Raw genomic sequence first — 22,940 nt, 5'->3', positions numbered from 1 at the left:
AGTCCTCAGTCGAATCCGTAGGCCCTTGTCTCGTCTCCTCATTTCCACCACTAGCATTTGTTACTTGGGGATCTTGATACCATCTAAGGAAATCCAACGCCCATGCGGCCATTAGAGATTCAGTAAGCCAAATGTTGTCGTGAATGACCTTATGTCCCATTTTCTAGTAGTGGTAATTTGATCAATATATTATATTAATTTTTTTATTATCGAAAATCTAATTGTAATTACTATAGTTTCAACCTTTATATGGTACTGCTAATAGGTTCTCATTGATACATTGTAGTAAGAAAATAGATAATTTTGCTAGACATTTATTGAAATTGATATAGCATTAAAAAAAATTAATGTATTAATAAATTATTATTCTTTTCCAGTGATAGTTTGTAATTAAGACGAGCTTTATTTACATTTTCATATATGATTATTGTTGCTACATCAAACTTAATTCACTACTCAATACTTTTGTATAGTATAATTGTGTTGATTTATTAACTAGAGTACTACTGGATATGCATTAAGTCATGATCAGAAGGTAAAACCCATAAGACGTTTTCTGTGTTAAATATGATTGGAGCTTCATCCCCTCTAATCTCTTTCCCAGCCCCAGCCCCAGCCCCCGACTCCGACTGATCATGATCATGACCTCCATTTTCTTCTTGTTTTTCAGGAAACGGACGGCCATGATGCCGATCCCCAGCATCAGCCACGCCTGCTGTAGTGCTTCCAGTATATTTACACATACTCTGGTTCCATGACGATCCATCTTCCCTTATTTCATTGCTAAACGACGATGGTTCATACTGAAAACCAGAATCAGAGTAGGGAAAGAATGCGCTGCATGAGTGGCCTACAAAATTTGCGAAAATTGACCCACCAGCTATAGTCGAGTCCCAAAGCTTGTTTGGGGGCAACATATGATCGGGTTCATGCATGGCCATGGTCCGCCTTGACGAGCCAACTTTGACATTCTCAATGGTCGACTCATCTTCCTGCTTACTAGTGCTTCCTATTTTGGATACATTATTAGACTGGTGGTGCAGCTGATGATCAACAAAATCAATTCTTCTCTTGGTAAGGATGTGTAACATTTCATCTTTGAAGCAGCCGAGTGCTGCTTCTGCGAGATGAGCCACCTGTGGGGGTTCCAGCGTGGTGGCGATCTCTGCCATGAGGTGGGAAAATGGTTTGTGAGTGACTGGATCGATTCCCATGCCAGAAAGCTTCTTCTTCAGCTTTGTGTTCCAATGGTTTTTGACATCGTTGTCTGTGCGGCCGGGCAATTGGGCAGCAATTATTGACCATCTGTGATGATGGTCATTTCAAATGAATTTAAGGCAATCAAAAAGGAAAAAAAAAAAAAGAAAGATGAAATGGTAGCATTTTCACAGTGATCACGAAGAACGATAAAATTATAGAGTTCGGAGTGATGTATTTATATGTTGCACGTACCTATTGCCAACGATGGAGTGAAGCTTGACGATAGTTTGCTCTTCTGCGTCGGAGAACTGGCCGTGCTTAAGGTCTGGCCTAAGGTAGTTGGTCCAACGCAGCCTGCAGCTCTTCCCACATCTTTCGAGACCTTTTGTATATGAAAAGGTGGTGATTGCATACTTTCAATTCATTGTGTACAAAAGTTTATATGATGTATATATTTATATATATGTAAAGTAAATTAAGAGCAATCTCGGTAATAACTATGGAAGTCAATTGAGGCTAGCTTAGCTCGGTTAGAATTTTATATGGCTCATATATGGGATGAAGTTGTTCGAATCATAAAATAAGTGAGGGTCCGTTAGCATTTTTTTTTTTTTTAAAAAAAAAGCGTGTGTGTGAGGATAGGATTTGAATCCTAAAATAGGGACATGTATATTTTCTTTCTATTTGCCATATTTGATTAAATAAATTTTATATTAAGAGGTCTATGTGTGGGAGGGATACTTCGAATTTAAAATATAAGTGTGTCTATTTTCTATTTGTATTAGCTAGGCCATATTTAGTACAATAAATTAACATTTGTTGGTTTATATATATACATATATATTGAAAAAGAAAAAGCAATGAGGACAAACCAGCATTCTTGGGGATAAGGCGCCAGTTACGAGTGCCATGTTGAGCAATGTAAGAAGAGAGCTTGTTATCTTCCTCGGGGGTCCATTGTCCCCTTTTCACGTTGTCCTTCTCGCAACAAGGAATCCGACCCATCTTTTCCTTAAGAAATTGGTGATTAAGTAGTAGTATAAGATAAAACTATAAACAGAATAAGGATGATTAATAAAGGGAATAGTCTGTTATATGTATATATACATATGTGTGTGTGTGTGTGTGTGTGTGTGTTGAGAAATAACAAAGGAGGTGAAATTTGTTGTTTTCGGGTAGTTTTAGTTTATTTCTTTGCTTGAATGATATATATATATATATATATGGTGGGATTGGGATAAGCAAGTCTTATAAAAGGGTAGTGAGTGTGGCTGTAGGAAAAGTTGGATAAATTAATTAAAGCTGCATGGGAAAATTAAATGGGGTTACAATAAAGACATCAAAGGAGCATGATTTGATTAAAGAATTCAACGTTGTAGAGCGTGTGATAAATAGGCTGGTAGCTCACCCACAAGATGCCTGGTCAACTCTCTCTTTAATTTCTTCTCTTTCTCTCATTTTGACGTTCGTACATTTTAAGATGTGTTCGTGAGCATGATGATTGTTGCATGTATATCTTATGTTGTGTTGTATTGGGTTGGGTGGGTTTCCTCTTTTCTCACACTAAAACTACCTTAATTAATTAGAGGGTCTCTAGCAATATGCTCAATCTCAAATGTTATATGGTTTTGCTTGCACATGTGCCTTAGCTGGCTTCCAGACATGAATCTTTTCAACAATATGTATATTCTGTATTTTTTCAATACTATAGCACATGGATAGTCAGTCATACTGTGTCTAAGAACTACCAATATTCATTAAACTCATATTTGGATACAATATATATATATATATATATATATATATGTAACTTACACCAACCTAATGTTTACACAACTAATAATAAAAGACATGTATTTATAGTCTCACTGGCTTTGTTCTAGCGACAATATGGCCATAGTATGGTCCAATATATATGAAACTAACTAGGTTTTTTTTCTTCAAATTTTGTACATTTGTATTTAATAACTTTATACAAACTTCACACGTATAAAACATGAGCCAACCAACCACCATTACTTTGGTTGGACAGCCATGGGTTCATCCTTTTAACTTTGTTTTATTAAATAAAATTATATGCCAGCTGCACTTTCATCTTCGTCTCACAATATATTATTTGATTTTTTTATATATATATATATATATATAATTTTTATTAAATAAAGCTAGATTTGATCGAGGCAATTGTGTCTCCTATGTGCATCTTTTGTATATAATTATTAAAATACTAGATATAAACAACGAACAATATGCACTTTTCAGTTAGTTTTATTTATATAATTTATTAATTATTTTTGTTTAAATTTATATTTGTTCTAGTTTTTGAATTTGAGAGTGACAACAAAATATTATATATTATATATTTAATGTAATATTAAATATTATACGTATATTTTGCTAGTTTTTAAAATATCAATTTATTACTAATTGACAGTAGATTATATTATATGTTTAATATGATATTATTCTAATAAATGAATTTAAGTTTAATTAAATTTTATTTAAGTTATAAAACGTATGATTTTATTATTTTTAAATAATTATCATGGTAAAATATCTCAAAAATATTATATTTTAATTTTTTTTAATTATTTATTATTTTTAAATAATTATCATTGTAAAATATCTCAAAAATATCATATTTTAATATTTTTAATTATATATTTTATTTTATTAAACTTTAAGTGCTTACAAACTACCGTTAAATATAAGAATATTATGTTAAATATAAGAATATTTCGTTAAAGTTAACATTAAAAAAATAATAAACCGTTAAAACTAAGAATTTCTGATATCTACACACACTTATTATATAGAAGAGATATTATGTTATTATATGACCATATATTGTTGTTGCAAATTTATATTTGTACAATTTATGTATAGGAGTATTATATGGTAGGGACTTCAAAAAGAGCTCTAGGGCTCTTTTGTGTTCTCAACCCGTGAACAGTTATCGGGGCGATTTTTTTTATGACCGTGTATATTGTAGTTATTTAAAGCATCCTGCAAATTTTCAGAAAATTCCGAATAATTTACAGTGCCGAAAACTATGTTTAAGCATGTTATTTTCCACGTGCATAAAAAAATTAGTCACTCGTGCAACAACCTGTTTTTAAACTAGTTTTAGGCACTGTAAATTATTCAGAATTTTCTGAAAATTTGCATGATACTCTAAATAACTACAATATACACGGTCATAAAAAAAAATCACACCAAAAACTGTTCACGAGTTAAGAACACAAAAAAACCCTACCAGTAGAGTTCTTTTTGAAGTCTTCCCAAAGAAATTTCCTTATGGATATAATTAATATCATATATATTTATTATTTACAAGTGTGTGTGTATATATATGTACTACCGTTATTAAAAACAACAAATATTTTTAAGTAGGACTACAAAGCTCGCACGCAATTTTTGAAAATGATTTTCTTTTAACTTCAACATTTGACCATCTTTTATTTTATTTATTAATAATAATAATAATAATTAAGAAAAAAATAAAATATTTGGCCGGAGACTCAGAACACCCACCATTAGCTTTCTTTAGGGAGTAGGACCCTTTTACTGTCATGTTTAATAAATTATTTCACATGAAAATGACTTATTAACAACTCATCAAGTCAAAGTCAAAGTCAATAATAAAGCATGGTCTTTAATTCATCTTGTCTTCTTGCTATGCCAGTTTGCCTTGCTATAATTGATCTTAACATCCTAGCGGATCGAGATACATCAACCATACTAAATTTTAATGTTATAAAATATTATTATTATAATAATATATATATAAATAAAACTAAATATTTATTAATTATATTAATATAAATTTAAAGTTTTAATAAAATATTATTAGGATAATAATATACAATCCTAATTTTTTAATAAGAATATTAATATGAATTCAAATATTATAAAATATTATTATTATAATAATATTTAATACTTATAATAATATAAATTAAAATATTATAAAATAACATTATAATAATAATATATAATACATATTCCTAATTTTTATTAAATAAATTATCATTTATGTTTAAAATAATTATCATATTATATATATTTAAAAAATCGTAAACAATCTTTTTATTTAATTTTCATGTGATTCTTTTATATATAACTAGAAAACATAACTGCACTTCATCTAGTCTTTTATGTAATAATTAAAAAAATATTTATTTAAAAAAAATTGGGAGATTCTGTTGTAGGGAGTTTCATCCTACTGGTACAACATGCTCCTTATATGGATACGTGGAGTATCTTGACCCTATTTTTTTTCATAACAATATTCATTGTATAGCAAACCTCCTGCAGGTTCTCGAGAACTTCTGAATAATATATTTTGTTGAAAATAAAATTCAAACAACGTGTTGCACACATATTTTGTTTTCTTTTTATACATTTCGCATGGTTCTTTATAAAAATCTAAATTATGTAAAAAGAAATTTTTGTTTTGTGTACGGGTTATTTTGGTCTATTACATGTTTAGACTATTTATTTTTAAAAACTAACTTTTAAACCTCCTCCTTTGTGAAAATATTAAAAATTAGAATAAATAGGTAGATTATTTAAACCCCTATATTTTGACTGATTACCGATTTTGATCATTTACTTTAAAAAATTAACAATTGGACCCCGTATTTTGTCAAAAAAATAAAAATTCTTTATAGAAATTCTAAATTAATTATACGAGTAATGATATGTGTACCAAAATTATGCACCAAAGCATAACACCAACTAATATAGAGAAATTTATGTTTTACATATGGGTTTATACCATTTTAATGCCTGTATTTTAGGTGATTATCCATTTGGATTCTTTATTTTTAAAAATTAACTTTTAGACTTCGTGCTTTGTTAAAATGTTTAGAATCAAAATACATAGATTATTTGAACCATGTATTTTGTCTAAATTATATGTATAGAAATTTATGTTTTGTGTAAGGGTTCATACCATTTTAAATCCTGTATTTTAGAAGATTACCTTTTTGCACTCTTTATTTTTAAAAATTAACTTTCGAACATCATGTGTTTGTCAAAATGTTAAAACTCATAATACATAGATATATTATTTGAACAATGTATTTTGTCTAATTACCCGTTTAGAACTTTTATTTTTTTAAATTAATTTTTACCTTAATTAATTAATAACCATAATTTAGTTAAGTAGAATAAAAAATATGAGAAAAAAAGGACGTTAATTATTATATTATTAAATTCAAATTGTATGTTATAGATATTTTCGTATTTTTTCAAAAAATTAAAAAATCTTTATGAAAAGTCCAAACATTTTAAACCATATATGGTAGCTTATTACTTTTTTGGATCCTTTATTTTTTAAAATTAACTTTTGGACCTAAAGCTTTGTTAAAATATTAAAAATCAGAATACATCTATTGATTATTTGAACTATGGATTTTGGTTGGTTATAAAAAGTCTAAATTATATATAAAATTATTTTTTGACTAATTACCCATTTGGACCATTTATTTTGCCACATGATCTTTTTGAAGCTCTCTTTTATATAAATATATAGATATTGTTTATTTATTAAAATGATACAATATAATAAATATAATTAAAAAATTCTATAAATAAAATTAAGTAAAAGTGAATTGTATGTTGTTATATATCTCTTTTATATAATAAGTGTGTAGATAACGAAAATTATTAGTTTTAACGATTTTAATCTTTTGATGTTAACTTTAACGAAATATTCTTATATATAACAAAATATTCTTATATTTAATGGTAGGTTGTAAACATGATTTAAACTAAAATCAAATTAAATAAATAATTAATAAATAAATTAAAATATTATATTTTTAAGATATTTTATGATATTTTAAATAATTAAATCATATTTATTTAAAAATAATAAAGCCATAAATATCATTTTTTTTATCTTATAAATTTGTGTGATAGTTTATTTTTTATCAAGTGATCGGAGCTCTTTTTCTTCATCAAATTCACTAAAGGACATTGCGAGTTACATTAGAAACTAAAAATAGTTGATCTATGTATACTACTCTACACTATGATTTTTTCTATTCTTATTTTATTCTATTATTAGCCATGTAAATATATATCAATATCATTGTTGTGTTTAGATATCATATATGTAGAAATTATTGATAAATATTTATATATACTATAGAACTGTAATTCATTTTATTATATATATATATTTTAAAAGTGAACATATTTTTATTAAAATTATAGACAATTTTTTGTCCTAATTTTTAATACATTTATATCATACATTATATTAAACATATTTTATTTATTTTTATGATATTTTTTATTTCTTTAAATTTTATATGATAATTAAAAAATAATAAAAATAAATACATGAATGTCTATAACTTTAAAATTAAGCGTAGTATATATATATGAATGTTATTTCCAATAAATCTTTTTAATTTTGTTTCAAATATATGTGCCAAGTTTCAACTTGATTAAATAAGGGAAATTTTACCCTTTATGCATCATAATATATTTAATTTTTTTAAATGACAACATAAAAATTCTCCTCATATTATGCCCCCTCTTATATTTTGGACACAAATACCCTCCTCCCCTCCTCACTCAGATTTAACACTTCACTCTCTCTATCTCTTTCTCTCATCCCTCATTTACAGCCATGTTTTCACAGTTCGGAGGTGGAACGGATTGGAAGTTTCTTGGCGTTTTTAAGAGAAAAAATCATGGGTAAGTATCATTTCATTAATTTACTTATGAATATGAAATGTCATAGTTAGATATTAGATTTGAACTGTTCCGCAGTTGAGTTTGTATTTTTTTCTGCAACTTTTGAACTGTTCTTCGGATCTGAGATTTCCAAAATCGATAGTACATCGATGCTCCATCGATTCCCCATCGATTCCATGTCGATGCTAATGCGAACATCTAAATTAGATGATATTTTCGATGTAATATCGATAGTGTATCGATGTTGCATCGATGTCATATATGTTGATTTGGTTCAACGTCGATATGGACTCGATATGGAATCGATGTGGCATCGATATTACATCAAAATTGAATCGCATACATAGGGCAACCATCAGCATCGATTCCACATCGATTCTACATCGATTCCATATCAATACTGAGGCAAATTTCGACGTTAGTATCGATGTAATATCGATGGTGTATCGAAATGCCATCGATGCCATATATGTTTATTTGGTTCAGCGTCGATGTAGCATCGATGTAACATCGACGCTGAACCAAATAAACATATATGGCATCGATGGCATTTCGATACACCATTGATATTACATCGATACTGAGGCAAATATATAATTTCGATGTTGGTATCGATGATGTATCGATGGTGGTATCGATGTTGAATCGATGCCATATATGTTTATTTGGTTCAGCGTCGGTAAGGCATCGATGTGGCATCGAAATGGTATCGCATCGAAATGGCAACCATCAGCATCGATGATGCATCGAAATGTCATCAATGTGGCATCGATTTTGAACTACAATACAGATTTTCATAGGCATCGATTTACCATCGATTCTTCATAGATTACACTTTATTTTTATAATTTTCTTATGTTTTTTTTTTTGTAAATTTGCAGGTTCCAGAGTTAATATAATTGTTTCTTACAACGGTGTTTGGGAACAGAAAGGAGAAAAATGGAATTTCAAAGCTGGTTCGAACACTATAATACATGTACCCATTGATGTTGGTTACATAGAATTATTGGAGAAGTTGTATTCAAAGTTGAAAGTGGATAGGTCATTGTTTCACTTAAAGTTGGAAGTGTCGTTTACATGCAATGATTTTAGTGTAGATCCCATTGAAATCACAGATGATGAAGGAGTTAGTGCTCTTATTCTTGAAAATTCAAAGTCCTTAAAACATCGGGTTCCTTTATGCGTTAGTTCGATTGCAAAGAACATTGCTCTTATTGATCCATCTCCTAGAGCGAGTGTTAATATGGAAAATCATAATCAATCATGCACGGCTATTCCACTAACAGCTACTGGGCCAAGTGTATACATGGGAGGTCCTAGTCATAATGAAACTTTTTTTCCCCCAACAAATCTCCCGCATGATGATGGGTATGAGTATGAGTCTTATGTCAATGACGATCCAGTTGCCCTTTTTGGTGATGATGATGAAAGAGTTGAGGGGTGCAGTAGTTCTGATGATAACTCAGAGGATCAGTTGTCGATGCTACATGTGGTTCAAGTAGATAATTTAAATGTACGACCATTGCCAAGTCGTCAAGAAAGCCAAGGACGGAGGACTGCTGGATCAGAGAGCAGTCGTCCAACTACACAAGATGATGGAAATAGATGGAGTTCTCCAGCGTATACTGCTGAAGATATCCCATGCCCCTCTTATGTTATCCCCACGTTATCTGGGGTGAGTTGTGGAGTAATAGAAGTTGGGAAAGTTTTTGAGAACAAGTTAGAGTTGAAGACGAAGGCACACTTGTATGCAATGAAGCAGAACTTCGAGTTTGTGGTGAAGAAGCCAGGTACTGAAGTTTGGTATATCACTTGCAAGGATCCTGATTGTGGGTGGAGATTGAGGGGGAAGAGAATTCCTAAATCTGATATGTTTGAGATAACTCGTTTCACCAACAAACACACTTGCTCACTTGACCTCCGACATAAAGGCCATCGCCAAGCTGCACCTTGGGTTATTGGTCATTGCATAAAGAAAAAATATCAGACTGGATCGAATGCGTACATGGCAAACAACATAAGAGAGGACATTAAGAATGATTATGGCATTGAGTTGTCATATGGAAAAGCTTGGAGATGCCGAGAGAAGGCTCTTTCTTATGTCAAAGGGACACTGGAAGCATCCTACCAGAAGTTACCATCGTACCTGTTCATGCTTCAACAGAAAAATCCCGGGACGTTGACAGATTTTGTCACTGAGGAAGATCGATTCAAATATTTCTTTTTCTCACTCGGAGTTAGTAGAAGAGGGTTTCGTACATGTCGTCCTGTGTTATGTGTGGACGGTACCTTTTTAAAGACAAAATACAGTGGGCAGATGTTATGTGCAGTCGCACTGGATGCAAATAACCATCTATATCCAGTTGCATTTGGTATTGTGGATAGTGAGAATCATGATTCTTGGAAGTATTTCATGTCAAAGCTAAAAGAAGCGATTGGGGAAGTCGAGGACCTGGCGTTTGTATCTGACAGGCATGCAAGTATTACACATGCCTTGGAAACTATTTTCCCCGATGCCTATCACGGTGCTTGCTACCACCACATTAGTATGAATGTGGTTGCTAAATTCAAGACTGATCATTGTCATGTGTTGATGTATAATGCGGCATATGCTTTTAGGAAATTCGAGTTCCACGCTAACTTCGAAAAAATCAAATCAAAAGACCCAGCCATTGCTCAATACCTAGAAGGAATTGGTTTTGATAAGTGGTCCCGTGCTTACTTTCCTGGAAATAGGTATGTCATTGTCAATTGTATTTTAATTTTTGAAATCTTCTAAATGTATGTTACTATTAAATTTTAGTTTTCCTGGATACTAGGTATAATATAATGACAAGCAATTACGCTGAAAGTTTCAACAATAAGACCCGGGACGCTAGGAGCTTTCCGATAACTACATTCGTCGAATTTATTCGCTTCACACTACAGTCCTGGTTCTGTAATAGGAGAGAAACTAGCGAGAAGACAACTACCACTCTTGCACCGACCTATGAGAAAAATTTGGTGGATATGGCTGAGAAAGCTCGATTCTTGATTCCTTATGCAATAGGGAGGCATGAGTTCCATGTGTTAGTTGGTGAGCTGAATGGTGAAGTCGACCTCCTGAATAAGACATGCACATGCGGCGTGTTTCAGATTATTGGTATCCCATGTGCTCATGCACTATCTGGATCCCTTAAGCGAGGGGTGAACTTTTATTCATTGTGTTCAGATTACTATAAAATTGAGACATGGAGGTCCTCTTACACAGAATCTATATATCCTACTGGTAACGAGGAAGAGTGGATTGTTCCACATGACATTATGACAATAACAGTGAGAACACCTGCGCAGAAAAACCTGGTTGGTCGTCCAAAGAAGAAACAAGGTAGGCCTAAGACGAAACGCCATCCTTCCAATGAAGATAAATTGGTTGTTCCACGCAAGTGCAGCACTTGTGGAGGTCAAGGCCATAATAGGGCAACTTGTAAAGTTCGTGTTTGAAATTTATGGCATCAATGTTAAACTTTTTATTTGGGTACTAATGGTATTTGTTACTCTTTTTATTTGTGTATTGATGGACTTTGTTACTCTTTTTATTTGTGTATTAATGGACTTTGTTACTCTTTATATTTGTGTATTAATGGACTTTGTTACTCTTTTATATTTGTGTATTAATGGACTTTGTTAATCGAAACGACATTTTTTATATACAATACTAAGGAGAAATATACTATTGTGTGTCATCGAAATCAAAATAAATGTTCTAACATCAAGGGTACACATTCTCATAAAAAATGTCGATGCATAATTTATCCCTGAAGTACTGAATGTTGTCCTCGATGGCATATGATAAGGGAATGTCTCCAAGAATGAACTCCAAGTGTTTGATGGCGAATACACCGCAATCTCCGCTGAAACCAAGAAATCTTTATTGTGAGTGTATTGAAAATTAAAGGAGAACATTATTGAAAATCTGAATTTAGTACGTCTACCTGGTTCTAGACTGTGGGACAATATCAGTGGACATGCGCCGCCAATCAAAGTTTGGAACGGTGATCTTCGGTCTAGCTATTTTTAACTTGGGGTGTCCTTTAAACATACCAGAAGCGTTGAGTAAAGATGGAAGCATCCTAGTCCAAGGCTCCATCAACTCAGACAAGTTATTATGGCTAAAGTTAGAATGATCTGAGTCAAATACAGTGATCATCCAATCAGCGAAATTTATTTCGCAAAGGACCCAGTGTCGATTTTCCATGCACCAGTGGAAGTAGACCTCGTTGCAATCACCCCAAGGCTTCTTGTACTTTTTGGCATCTCCTTTCAGGAAATCAAGAATGTCCGAGTCCCATTGGTAAGTCCTGCCATTTTTCTTGAATTCCTCGTATCTGGCAGGAATATATTGTGCAAATGATGAATCAAGTACGGTGGCTTTCACGGGGTACGTCTTCGACAACTCAAAAAGACGTCTCCGTATAAGATAATTCGCAGCGTCGAGATGCTGCAAATAAATAGAGTAACGTTAAGGAAGAGTGGATTGTTAAAATGAGATAAATGTTCTAACAAACATAAGAGACTTACAGTTTCTGCCAACCATTCTTTTGCCACCTTCAACTTCAAGAACCAAACAGGGGTCCCATCACAACATTCCAACTTCCTCGGTCTGCTGTTATCAATCTCACCGAGTACCCATCGGTTAAAAGTTGTCAACATATCTTGATCCAACACCTTTAAAGGAAGGATCGTAACTGGGTCCTTGAACTTTGGTTTCTTGGTTGCTGGAGTATAGTCCTCGTACCTTACTGGTCTCTGTCTAGTACACTTACCTGTAAAGGAGCAATTAGTATCTAATCTTTTTAAAACAAAAAAAAAACTCATGGATTAGTCGTACCTAAGACCGTCTGCACTGGCTGAGAAGGTGTGGCTTCTCCAACAGAAGGCTCGTAACATGAGGGGAGAATGTCGTACTCTACATCATCTGTTGGAGTGGGTGCATGAGTATGTGCAGGAGTAGGTGCAGGAGTAGGTATACTACCTAGTGTTGCCAGCTTCTCTAATATGACTTCTTGATTTTTAAGGACGATACCTAGAGTGGCCTTAACATCTTCCACTGCACCTGATAGTCTGGCTATCTCACCCAACACCTCCTCATAAGCCCCAGGAGCAGGAGCAGGAGCAGAAGTAGGTTCTGTACTAGTATCTGGAGCAGACTCTGTCGGGGCATCCTCCACAAATATGCCAGCCTCAACGGCTATCTCAGCCACCGCAACAGCCTCTGCCTCAGGATCGTAAGGTCTTCCATCCTCTGGTGCAGGCTGGATCATATTCTGCAGCATCGCATACCTAGGAGCATCCCCCTCTGTCCTCTGATATACGGCATCAAAGAAGTCTCGCTCATTTGGTCGAGGCCTTAGGAAAGAAATGCATGACAACTGTAATGGAAACACAACAATCAAATTAGAAATGACATAAGTTGATTAGTATAATTCAAAATTTCTTGAATTATTTAAATGTTTTATAACTTACATGTCTCCTCGCAAGTACATCCTTCAAATGCAAATGCTTCGGCTGGCCTATGCTCTCCCACTGTAGCATCCTAGGGAACTTGAATCCACAGGGCTTGGCGTGTTCCTTCTGTAAATCAAGAATCGTCTCGTACGCCCAATATTGCAAGGCTGGTGGATACCCCTTGCAAGTGTACTTTGCCTCCACCTTAAAACCCTTAGAAGACTCCGCCTCAATGATCTTCTTCGCCTTCTTACCTAGTATTGTACCACCAATCGCTTTCATATCTCTATTGAATTGTTTCACAGTTGTATCGAATGAAAGGGATCCCCATGGATACTTCTCAAAATAATCTAAATCCTCGACCATCGACAATGAATCTCGCCAAATAGCATTGTCGTTCTCAGCGCCCAATAGTATCCCCTCCACAAAGTAAACCAAACCGAGCTTGTACAAATCATCAGGTACATCGCACATACTAAAAGCTCGTTCCAAGATACTGAACCGAATGTCTTTTTCGGGTTCCACACTGAAATATGTATCAACTAGGCGGGAGGAAGTAATGTGAGGTTCATTGGTTTGGCTGGGAAGAGGAAAGAGTTCGTTTTGGCTGGGAAGAGAGAAGGTGAGGGGTCTTGATGGGTATTTTTGTCCAAAATTTTAAAATGGCATATATATGAGAGATTATTTTATGGTGGCATTTAAAAAAAATTAAGTATGTTATTACACATACTGTCTAAAATTTCCCTTAAATAAATGCAAGAGCGGGGAAGGTTCTGGAGTTCAATGGCATTAATTTGATAGCTTATTTCTACATAATGTATACACATAATCAACATATTGGTAATATTATATATTTAGTCCAAGGACTAAATGGATCATTTTATATTGCTTTGATATACCAAATGGCAGTTTCCAACAGATCAGAACTAGCTAATAAACAAAGCTTATTAGTAAATATTATATATATATATATGTTATATATGTTACTATATATATAGAAACAACCACTTCATCGTCATGACCTAACCTAATAATAATATCAGTTAATACTTTTGTTGAGTACAAAACATCATCATGTATCCCACAGCACCAGACGATGATCAATATGATAAGAAGTATTCAAGCCCTGCAGTAATGAATCAAAATCCGAGTCTAGCACAACCAGCTTATCATCATGCTCCATACATAACCAGAATTCAGGTTCCTGGTGCAGCAGGGAAGTGGTCCTCTGGTCTTTGTCATTGCTGTGATGACCCTGCAAATTGTAAGTAACCAAGATCAATAATTAACCCCTTAATAATCATGCCCATCGACAATACGTACAAATTTTATACATACATATGAACAATCTGTATTTATATAATATTAATCTGTTATATATATATATATATATATATAGGTATGGTCACTTGCTTTTGCCCTTGCATTACATTTGGACAGATTGCTGAAATTGTAGACAAAGGTTCCTCAAGTAAGCCAACTGAAAATCTATCTCACTTCTACTTTGCTTTTTTTTTTTTTTATAACTTTTGGTAGTGATATCATCTGTTGTGCGTAGCTTGCGGTTCGAGTGGGACTGTTTATGGGTTACTTAATTTGACTGGGCTGGCATGCTTGTACTCATGTAGCTATCGATCCAAATTGAGAGGTCAATATGGCTTAGAAGAGGCACCTTGCGTTGACTGCCTAGTCCACTTCTGCTGCGAGGCTTGTGCCCTTTGCCAAGAATACAGAGAGCTCAAGAACCATGGCTTTGATCTCGGAATAGGTACATAATAAATATTTATCTCTTATTTCTAATTATATCTATTACTACTAATTATCAACAAAATTTTCATAAGTTTTCTCTTATTATGCCGGTGCACAATATAAAGTCATCTTCAACTTAGCTCAAACCTTTCTGGAATTTTTGTTTTAGTGATTGTCTTTAACCAATTATTACTGCTTTCTTATTAGTATGGAATGTATCTCATATGCTGATTATACCCTTTGGCTGAAGTAAAAGATTTTACAAAAAGAAATATAGATCTATAGATATTATTTATTTACCGTGATAAACTTAGAAATAGAGAAGAAATGGTTTATAATTTGTTATATATAACAATATCATGCGTCACAAATATATAACTTGATTTATTTCTTCATTGTCTTACATTATTCAAGTTTACTCTTTTTCCAAAATTACTTGGGAAAAATTACACCTACTTAAATTTGTTGGTCCTTTTTTTAATTTCAAATCAAATTTAAGCTAGAAAAAAAAGTTTACTACAGTTCAGTCCGTTATATATGATAGTAGATTATTTAACATGTACATATAGTTAACTTAACAGTTATATCGCTGCAAAAAAAAAAAAAAAAAACTTATCAGTTATTAAGCTTATACTATAAGATCGATGGTGGCTAGGCAGGATATTGAAACTTGACAGCGTTATCCTACAGTAACATCTTATGGTCTTTCTATACATTTTTGGTATTAATTATATATTTACGATCGATCGAAGATCACCGAACTCCACAAACAAAATACAAAAATATTGACTTGACTTGGGACGTCTCGGGATGAGTATGAAACTGTATAAAAAATAATATTTAAATTTGTTATGCTTATTTATAATATAATGGACCAAAATATATTACGTATCTTAATTTCATTATCAGATCTGACACTTGGCATTATTTAATGTGTTATTTAAACTTGAGCATTGACTTAATTAGTTTTAAAGTACTAATTGAATCGTCTTATTTGTGGGATGCGTACTTACTCTGTTTTTTTGTAACTCAGGTTGGGAAGCCAACTTGGAAAGACAGCAACGTGGAATAACTACTGCTCCAATGATGGTACCACCTATGACAAGATAAGATGAAGTGCTATTCAATTGATCAAGAGCCAATATTCAAGTGTGCAATATATATATATATATATATAATTTATGATGTTGCTCTATATTGCTTAATTTGTACAAATTTACCAAGTATTGTTATTTATAAATATATGGGACACATGTACTCATCCTTTTATGTTCCGAATGTTTGCATTATCAAAAAAGTTTTTCTGTCCCGATTGAATTCTTATCACGGGGCAGAGGTGGCATATTTCTTTTGAAAGTAAAGACATTTCATTTTACAAAGGAAAATCTTACATAAGATCGAATTGGCAAGTCTGCTAAATGAGTAGAGCTAGCAACACAAGGGATGTCCCCATTTCACGTAGCGCAAACTTTGGAATTTAAAGCTATATTTTCAATAGCATATGAGGAGCTACTAAATTAGCTTGTCTAACAGTATGATTCAAACTCTTACAAGACTATGAAATGAGGTTGACAATGTCACTGGGAAACCCATCTAAATCACAACAAACACTTCCCGGCCTATCTATCAAAGAGAGAGCATTAATGCAGTCGGTTTCAAGAACAAAGTCGCTGCTCCATACCAGCCACAAGGCCTTCCTTAATAGCAAAAAGTTCAGCAGCAACAATAGTGGCTTTTTTTTTTTTTTTTTTCAGAAACAATGTCTTTGCCACTAGCATAACACCATCAATATTAGGGGACCATTTTATGTCTCTTCTTGGATAAGGTGAGGCTGACCGTCTATTGGCAGCTTCAAACCCATGGCACTATTCTACAATGTGAAATATTCAACAAAAAAAGAGAAGACAAAGAGATGAAGAGATGAAAAGTGACTGCTCTTTATTTCAAATTAGGGTTGATAAAATGATAGAAAAATATATTATTTATACTAAAGTCATAACATGAAAATGACTAAAATAACCCTTACAAAGAGAAAGACTAAACTAGCATCTGGATAACACTTTGGTTGTCACAATACATAGGAGTAGGATGAGAAAGAACAACACCTATATCTGCAAGTGACCAACGTAACCAAACATTCTCATTGGTTGTTGGTGATGTAGCATGATATACTACTTTAGTAGAAGATTGAGAGACCACAATTTGTTTCTTACTCTTCCAAGAAATAAGAGAATCACCCAGAAAGATACAGAAATCAGTAACGGACTTACGATCTGTGGGATCATGACCATGATCAACTTCAAAATATGCTCGTAGCTCCAAGGAAGAAGTAGATGGAAATAACAAATTTTGGAAGATAGTACCTCGAAGATATCTCAAAATACAAAAAACAACTGCCCAATGAACAGTAGTAGGAGAAGACACAAATTGACTAACAATATGAACAACATATGCAATGTCTAGACGAGTAATAGTGAGGTAGACCAAACTACCAACAATGGTGTGATATAAGGTGGGATCTTCCAAAAGTATACCATCAGAATGAGAATACTAAACATTAAGCTCACAAGGAGTGTCAACAAGTTTAGTATCAGTAAGACAAGCTCGCTCAAAAATTTCAGTAGTCTATTTTGACTGAGAGATAAGATAACCTTTTGGAGAGAAAGCAACTTTAATACCCAAATCTTTCATCTCAAACTGACGAACTAATTTAGACTTTAGCATTGCAATTCCATCAACATCATCACCAATAATAATCATATCACCAACATATAAAGAAAGCAAAATACGACTTGCGGTGGTACACTTGACAAAGAGAGCTGTGTCGTGATCACCTAGGAAAAATCCAAGAGAGATGATAACAATAGAAAACTTCTCAAACCATGCTCGAGGAGCCTGTTTGAGACCATATAAAGCTTTCTTAAGCTTGCAAACTTCTCCATGATTATGAGGAACACCAGGTGGAGGAACCATGTAAACTTCTTCATTCAAATCACCATTCAAGAAAGCATTCTTAACACCCATTTGAGTTATATTCCACTGATGAACAGATGCAACTGTAATAAGTGTAACGCCCTAAACTCCAGGGACTGTTACGGTGTGCATTTTAAACAGTGCTAAACTCGCTAATCAAGTCATTTGGCCATAATCGTGTAACTAAGTATGATTAGCAATTTAAGGTTAAAAAATTTGGTTAAGATATAACGTTTCACTAAAACGTTTACTATATACATGGGGATCCCAAAAATATAATTTAATGGTTCATTACAAGAAAATATTTACAACCAGCCGATCTAAGCGGCAAAACAGGGTTTAACCCTAGTTCTTCTTTCAACCCTCGGCCATGGCGGACAAGCAGCCGCATATGTACACATCGTGACCTAAGCTCTCCAACTCAAGGATGGTCCAGCTTTCTTTTGCCTATACCTACACCACATAGCACCCGTGAGCCGAAGGCCAGCAAGAAAACTCAATATGATCATGAACAGTAATATCATGTCTCAAAATTATAACTAGCATGCCTAGCAATTTATAGCCTATTCAAGCATGCAAATGAGTTCAGACAATGCTAGGGAATCTAGGATAAGAAATCTTGCCCTCCCGATTGGATGACTATCAAGTCAATACTAATCAGATGAGTGATTTAACACTGGTGGTTCCGTTAACCATAATGAGTGACTGACAAGCAAGTCACCACGGGGCTCAGCACCCACAGCCATGCGAATGATGATTCTTATAATCATACAGAGCTTATAGTCCTAAACAGATGAGTGAATATCACTTTGAGGTTCTATTAAACCATAATGAGTGACTGACAAGCAAGTCACTACGGGGCTCAGTACCCACAACCATGTGACGAAATAGTCACCTAGGCTTTCTGGAAATGGCTCTAATCAGATGAGTGACTGACAAACAAGTCACTATGGGGCTCAGCACCCACAGTCATGTGACGAAATATTCACCTGGGCTCAGCACCCATAGCCATATGACTGAACAGTCACAAGGACCTTCTGGCCCTAGCTCCAATCAAATGAGTGACTGCTGGGTAAGTCACTCGAGCTCAACACCCATAGCCATGTGACTAAACAGTCACTGGGGCTCTCTGGCCCTGGCTCTAAGTGACTAGCCTTAGGCTAGACAAGCGCGTTTAGTTTTCATCGAACTTGAGGTCGGTCCGGCATTAATTCTCATTTGAGTCATTCAATGCAGATGTCGATTAGATCTAATCTTTATCAGCCTGCGTTAAACACGCTAAGACCATCCTTGACTTATTAGTCAATACCAGGTGACCAATGCTCAGTACTACTGTCAAACTTGACAAGTGAGTCATAGCTTCATAATTAATACTGACACCATTGCCAATTCTGACTATTTAGTCAGTGCCACGCACAAGTAAGCAATGCTACCAGGCATATATCATATGTCAAATATCCAAATATAGGGCATTCAGCATGCTTACTTAACAGTTGCTAGCATAATTATGATTATGCACAAACACAGAGACTCAAGCTTTGATCAATCTCATATTCAACATTCATGGCATGCCCTAATCACATGTTTCTCGTGCATCACATGCATCATATATTGGGTGCAGTTTTCTTACCTCTGGTTCGAGCGAGAAATAACAATTAAACGACTCTTGAGAACGATCAATCCTTTAATCCCTTAGCGATCACCTAGTCATAACCAAATACAATCTCCATTAATGAAAATCAACAATAATAGGGTCTTGACCTAAACCTCACTCCCGGGACCCCGAATTGTACCCAAACAGTGAGTAGATTCGATCACGAGCCTTAGGAATTGAAACCCTAAGCCAAAAACCCTTAAAAACACCCAAAAAATGCATCTGAGAAAACAGGGTAGCGCTACCCCCCCTAGCGCCCTAGTGCTATAACCAGGGACATTTTTCCCTGGCTAGCGCTGTAGCACTACCCTTTGGGCGCTATAGCGCTAGGACCAGGCAAAAATGGCCCTGGTTCTTCCTCCTTCGAATCCTCCATTTCCAACCTGATTCAAAAGCTTCCAAACACCATTTAAACCCCAAAATGAACCCAAATATCATCTACACATGTCCTAGGCATCACAACCTAAGTAACCCTAGCCAAAACTTCCATCAAATTCTCAACTTTCCAACTCAAAAATCAAAATGAAACTCCAATGAAAACAGAGCAAGAACAAGAGATTCTATGGCTAAAAAATCACCTCAATCTCAGCTTAGCATCATCCTCAATGGTAGAGCATAACCCAAAACCCTCACGGCTTTGTTCCTCAAAAAGAGCTCCAAAATTCAAAGAGAAATGGAGAGGAAATGGTGCACGGGAGAGAAGATGAAGGAGACTCTATTTTTCTTGCGCTTTCTACGGCTTTATGGTTGATATAAATCCTTTAGGGTGAAAAGACCTAAATGCCCTCAAGTCTAAATAAAAGCATTCATAGCCACCAAGGGAAAACCGTTCTTTCCCACCTATTTCGTTAATTATAATTAACACCCACCAATTCTCGTTATTCTCAATATTCTCAAATATCAATAATTCATATCCCATTACCCTTTAATTCCTGGTAATGTTCTAATCACCCTGAGACTCACCCCGAGCCTCGAAACTAATCCCGTTATGACCAGACCGAAAACTTGCATTCCATGATCGTCTCATGCCGAACGGCTCGAAAAAATCCACATATAATGTGGTATTATTTTTAATTCACCCACATGCATGAAAATACACAATCATGCCCTCAACGGGCCAAATTACCAAAATGCCCTCATAATTAAAAATGGACCCATATGCATGCATTTATCATTATATTATAATATAATTCACATAAACATGCATACAATCATTTAATGGCATAATAAATCAATTATGGCCCTCCCGGCCTCCTAATCAAGGTCCTAAACCTTATTAGGGATTTTGGGGCATTACAATAAGAGTACGAATAGTAGTCATTTTTGCAACCGGAGCAAAATTTTCCTCATAGTCCATACTATACTGTTGAGAGAACCCTTTAGCCACCAACCTAGCTTTGTAGTGTTCAATGGACCAATCAAATTTGGTCTTGATTTTGTAGACCCAGCGAGAACCAATTGTACGTTTAGCAGAAGATAAAGGTACCAAATCCCAAGTATTTGTCTTTTGCAAAGCTGAAAGTTCTTCATTCACAGCACACTGTCAAAGGGGGTCAATAGCTGCCTCTTTATAGGATAAAGGCTTAGACAGACAAGGAAGAGAAACTAAAAACGAAGTGAAGGAAGTAGAATAAGATGAATAAACAAAATTGGGTAGTTTAGTAGACTTACGAGTACGATGAGGATAACGAGGAGGATCCATAATTTCAAGAGCATCTTGAATAGCTGTAGGTGGAGGTGCGTCAGAAATGTCAGGCTGCAAAGTACCAGTATCAATAGCTCGAGACCTGTGAGAGAAATGAAGAGGAAAAGGGACTATAGGAGCAGTGGAAGATTCATACTCTACAATTTGAGGAACTTGATGAGAAGAGGTACTTCTATGCTCAGAGAAAGTATCAATGTGAAAAAGATCTGATTTGGTCAAGTTATGAGTAGTGCCAGGAATATAAAAGAAAGGTATATGCTCAAGAAAAACAACACGAGGAGATACATATAATTTTTGAGAAGTTGGATCAAAACAACGATATCCTTTTTAACCTTCACCATAACCAAGAAACACACAAAGTGTAGAGCGTGAAAATAGTTTTGTATGCTCTACACAAGGACGAAGGACAAAACATGTAGAACCAAAGACTCTCAAGGAAGAATAGTCAGGAATATGTCCATATAGTTTTTGAAAAGGAGAAAAACCTGAGGTGATAGAAGACATAATCTTATTAATTAGGTTGACTGCAGTAAGAACTACCTCTCCCCAAAACTGACTAGGAACAGAAGATGACAACAAAAGAGAACGAGCAGTTTCAACAATGTGTCTATGCTTTCTTTTAGCAACACCATTTTGTTTGGGGTATCTGTACAAGAAGTTTGATACATATTTCCATCTAAAGCAAGAAAATCACATAATTTATTTGAAGTATATTCACCACCCTGATCACATCTAAAATATTTAATAACACCAGCATGTTGAGTTTTTACATAAGCTCGAAAGCGATTGTAAATATTAAAGTAATCAGAACGATGTTTCATAAGAAAAATTCAACAAAAATGAGTGTGATCATCAACAAATGAAACATAATATTGAAACCCTCCTTTTGTAGCAATAGGAGAGGGTCCCCACACATCATAATGAACCAAGTCAAAAGGTGCAATAAAAGAATAAGTACTTTTATTGAATGGTAAAGCAGAAAATTTTGCAAGTTTACAACCACTACAATCATAAATATCATGAACTTCCAAATTCCCTAAGGTTCCCGTAGAAGCTAAGAATCTTAAACGGGAAGCTGAAACATGACCAAGGCAAGAGTGCCACACATAAAAATTAGATGATGAAGGAGACAAACAAAAAGAAGACAGATCAACACTAGGAGCTACAAATACTAGCAATCTCAGCTCATCCAAAACATATAAAACTCCACGGCCTGTCCCAATCACCTTCTAATATGGTGGATCATGCACATGACAAGAAGTAGAAGAAAAAGACACTGAATGCCGGAATCACATAATTTACCAACAAATACAAGGTTTATTGAAAGCTTAGGAATATGATAAATATTAGGAAGTGATAAATGAGAAATGACAATAGAACCAACACCTGATAATGGCATGGGAGTACCATCAATAGTCATGATAGTGTTTGATACATGGGATCCCAAAAATAGTGTTT

General features: G+C 34.3%; 3 protein-coding genes and 1 long non-coding RNA gene across 4 annotated transcripts; 2 read left to right on the top strand and 2 right to left on the bottom strand.

Annotated features, from left to right (window-relative positions):
- Positions 1-317: 317 nt before the first annotated feature.
- LOC133817601 (transcription factor MYB80-like) lies at positions 318-2,368 on the bottom strand. Its single transcript, XM_062250168.1, has 3 exons — positions 2,073-2,368; positions 1,453-1,582; positions 318-1,305 (listed from the first exon to the last, which is right to left on the bottom strand). Exons 1-3 carry the CDS (start codon positions 2,203-2,205, stop codon positions 504-506), a joined length of 1,065 nt encoding a protein of 354 aa, XP_062106152.1. The 5' UTR covers positions 2,206-2,368; the 3' UTR covers positions 318-503.
- Positions 2,369-10,231: 7,863 nt separating this feature from the next.
- Positions 10,232-11,397, top strand: LOC133821212 (uncharacterized). The gene is made up of 2 exons (XM_062253656.1): positions 10,232-10,509; positions 10,734-11,397. The coding sequence occupies exons 1-2, from the start codon at positions 10,232-10,234 to the stop codon at positions 11,395-11,397; spliced, it is 942 nt and encodes a 313-aa protein (XP_062109640.1).
- A 179-nt stretch (positions 11,398-11,576) lies between these two features.
- On the bottom strand, positions 11,577-12,044 carry LOC133817595 (uncharacterized). Its single transcript, XR_009885594.1, has 2 exons — positions 11,889-12,044; positions 11,577-11,807 (listed from the first exon to the last, which is right to left on the bottom strand). It is a non-coding gene; the product is annotated as an uncharacterized LOC133817595 (long non-coding RNA).
- Positions 12,045-14,406: 2,362 nt separating this feature from the next.
- On the top strand, positions 14,407-16,411 carry LOC133817588 (cell number regulator 1-like). Its single transcript, XM_062250153.1, has 4 exons — positions 14,407-14,665; positions 14,801-14,872; positions 14,960-15,169; positions 16,184-16,411. The coding sequence occupies exons 1-4, from the start codon at positions 14,476-14,478 to the stop codon at positions 16,258-16,260; spliced, it is 549 nt and encodes a 182-aa protein (XP_062106137.1). The 5' UTR covers positions 14,407-14,475; the 3' UTR covers positions 16,261-16,411.
- Positions 16,412-22,940: the final 6,529 nt, after the last annotated feature.

This window comes from Humulus lupulus, chromosome 1 (genome assembly GCF_963169125.1).
Source record: "Humulus lupulus chromosome 1, drHumLupu1.1, whole genome shotgun sequence".
Lineage (NCBI taxonomy): Eukaryota > Viridiplantae > Streptophyta > Magnoliopsida > Rosales > Cannabaceae > Humulus > Humulus lupulus.
The sequence above is the reverse complement of the archived record's forward strand: the minus strand, read 5'-3'. Positions and strand labels throughout refer to the sequence as shown.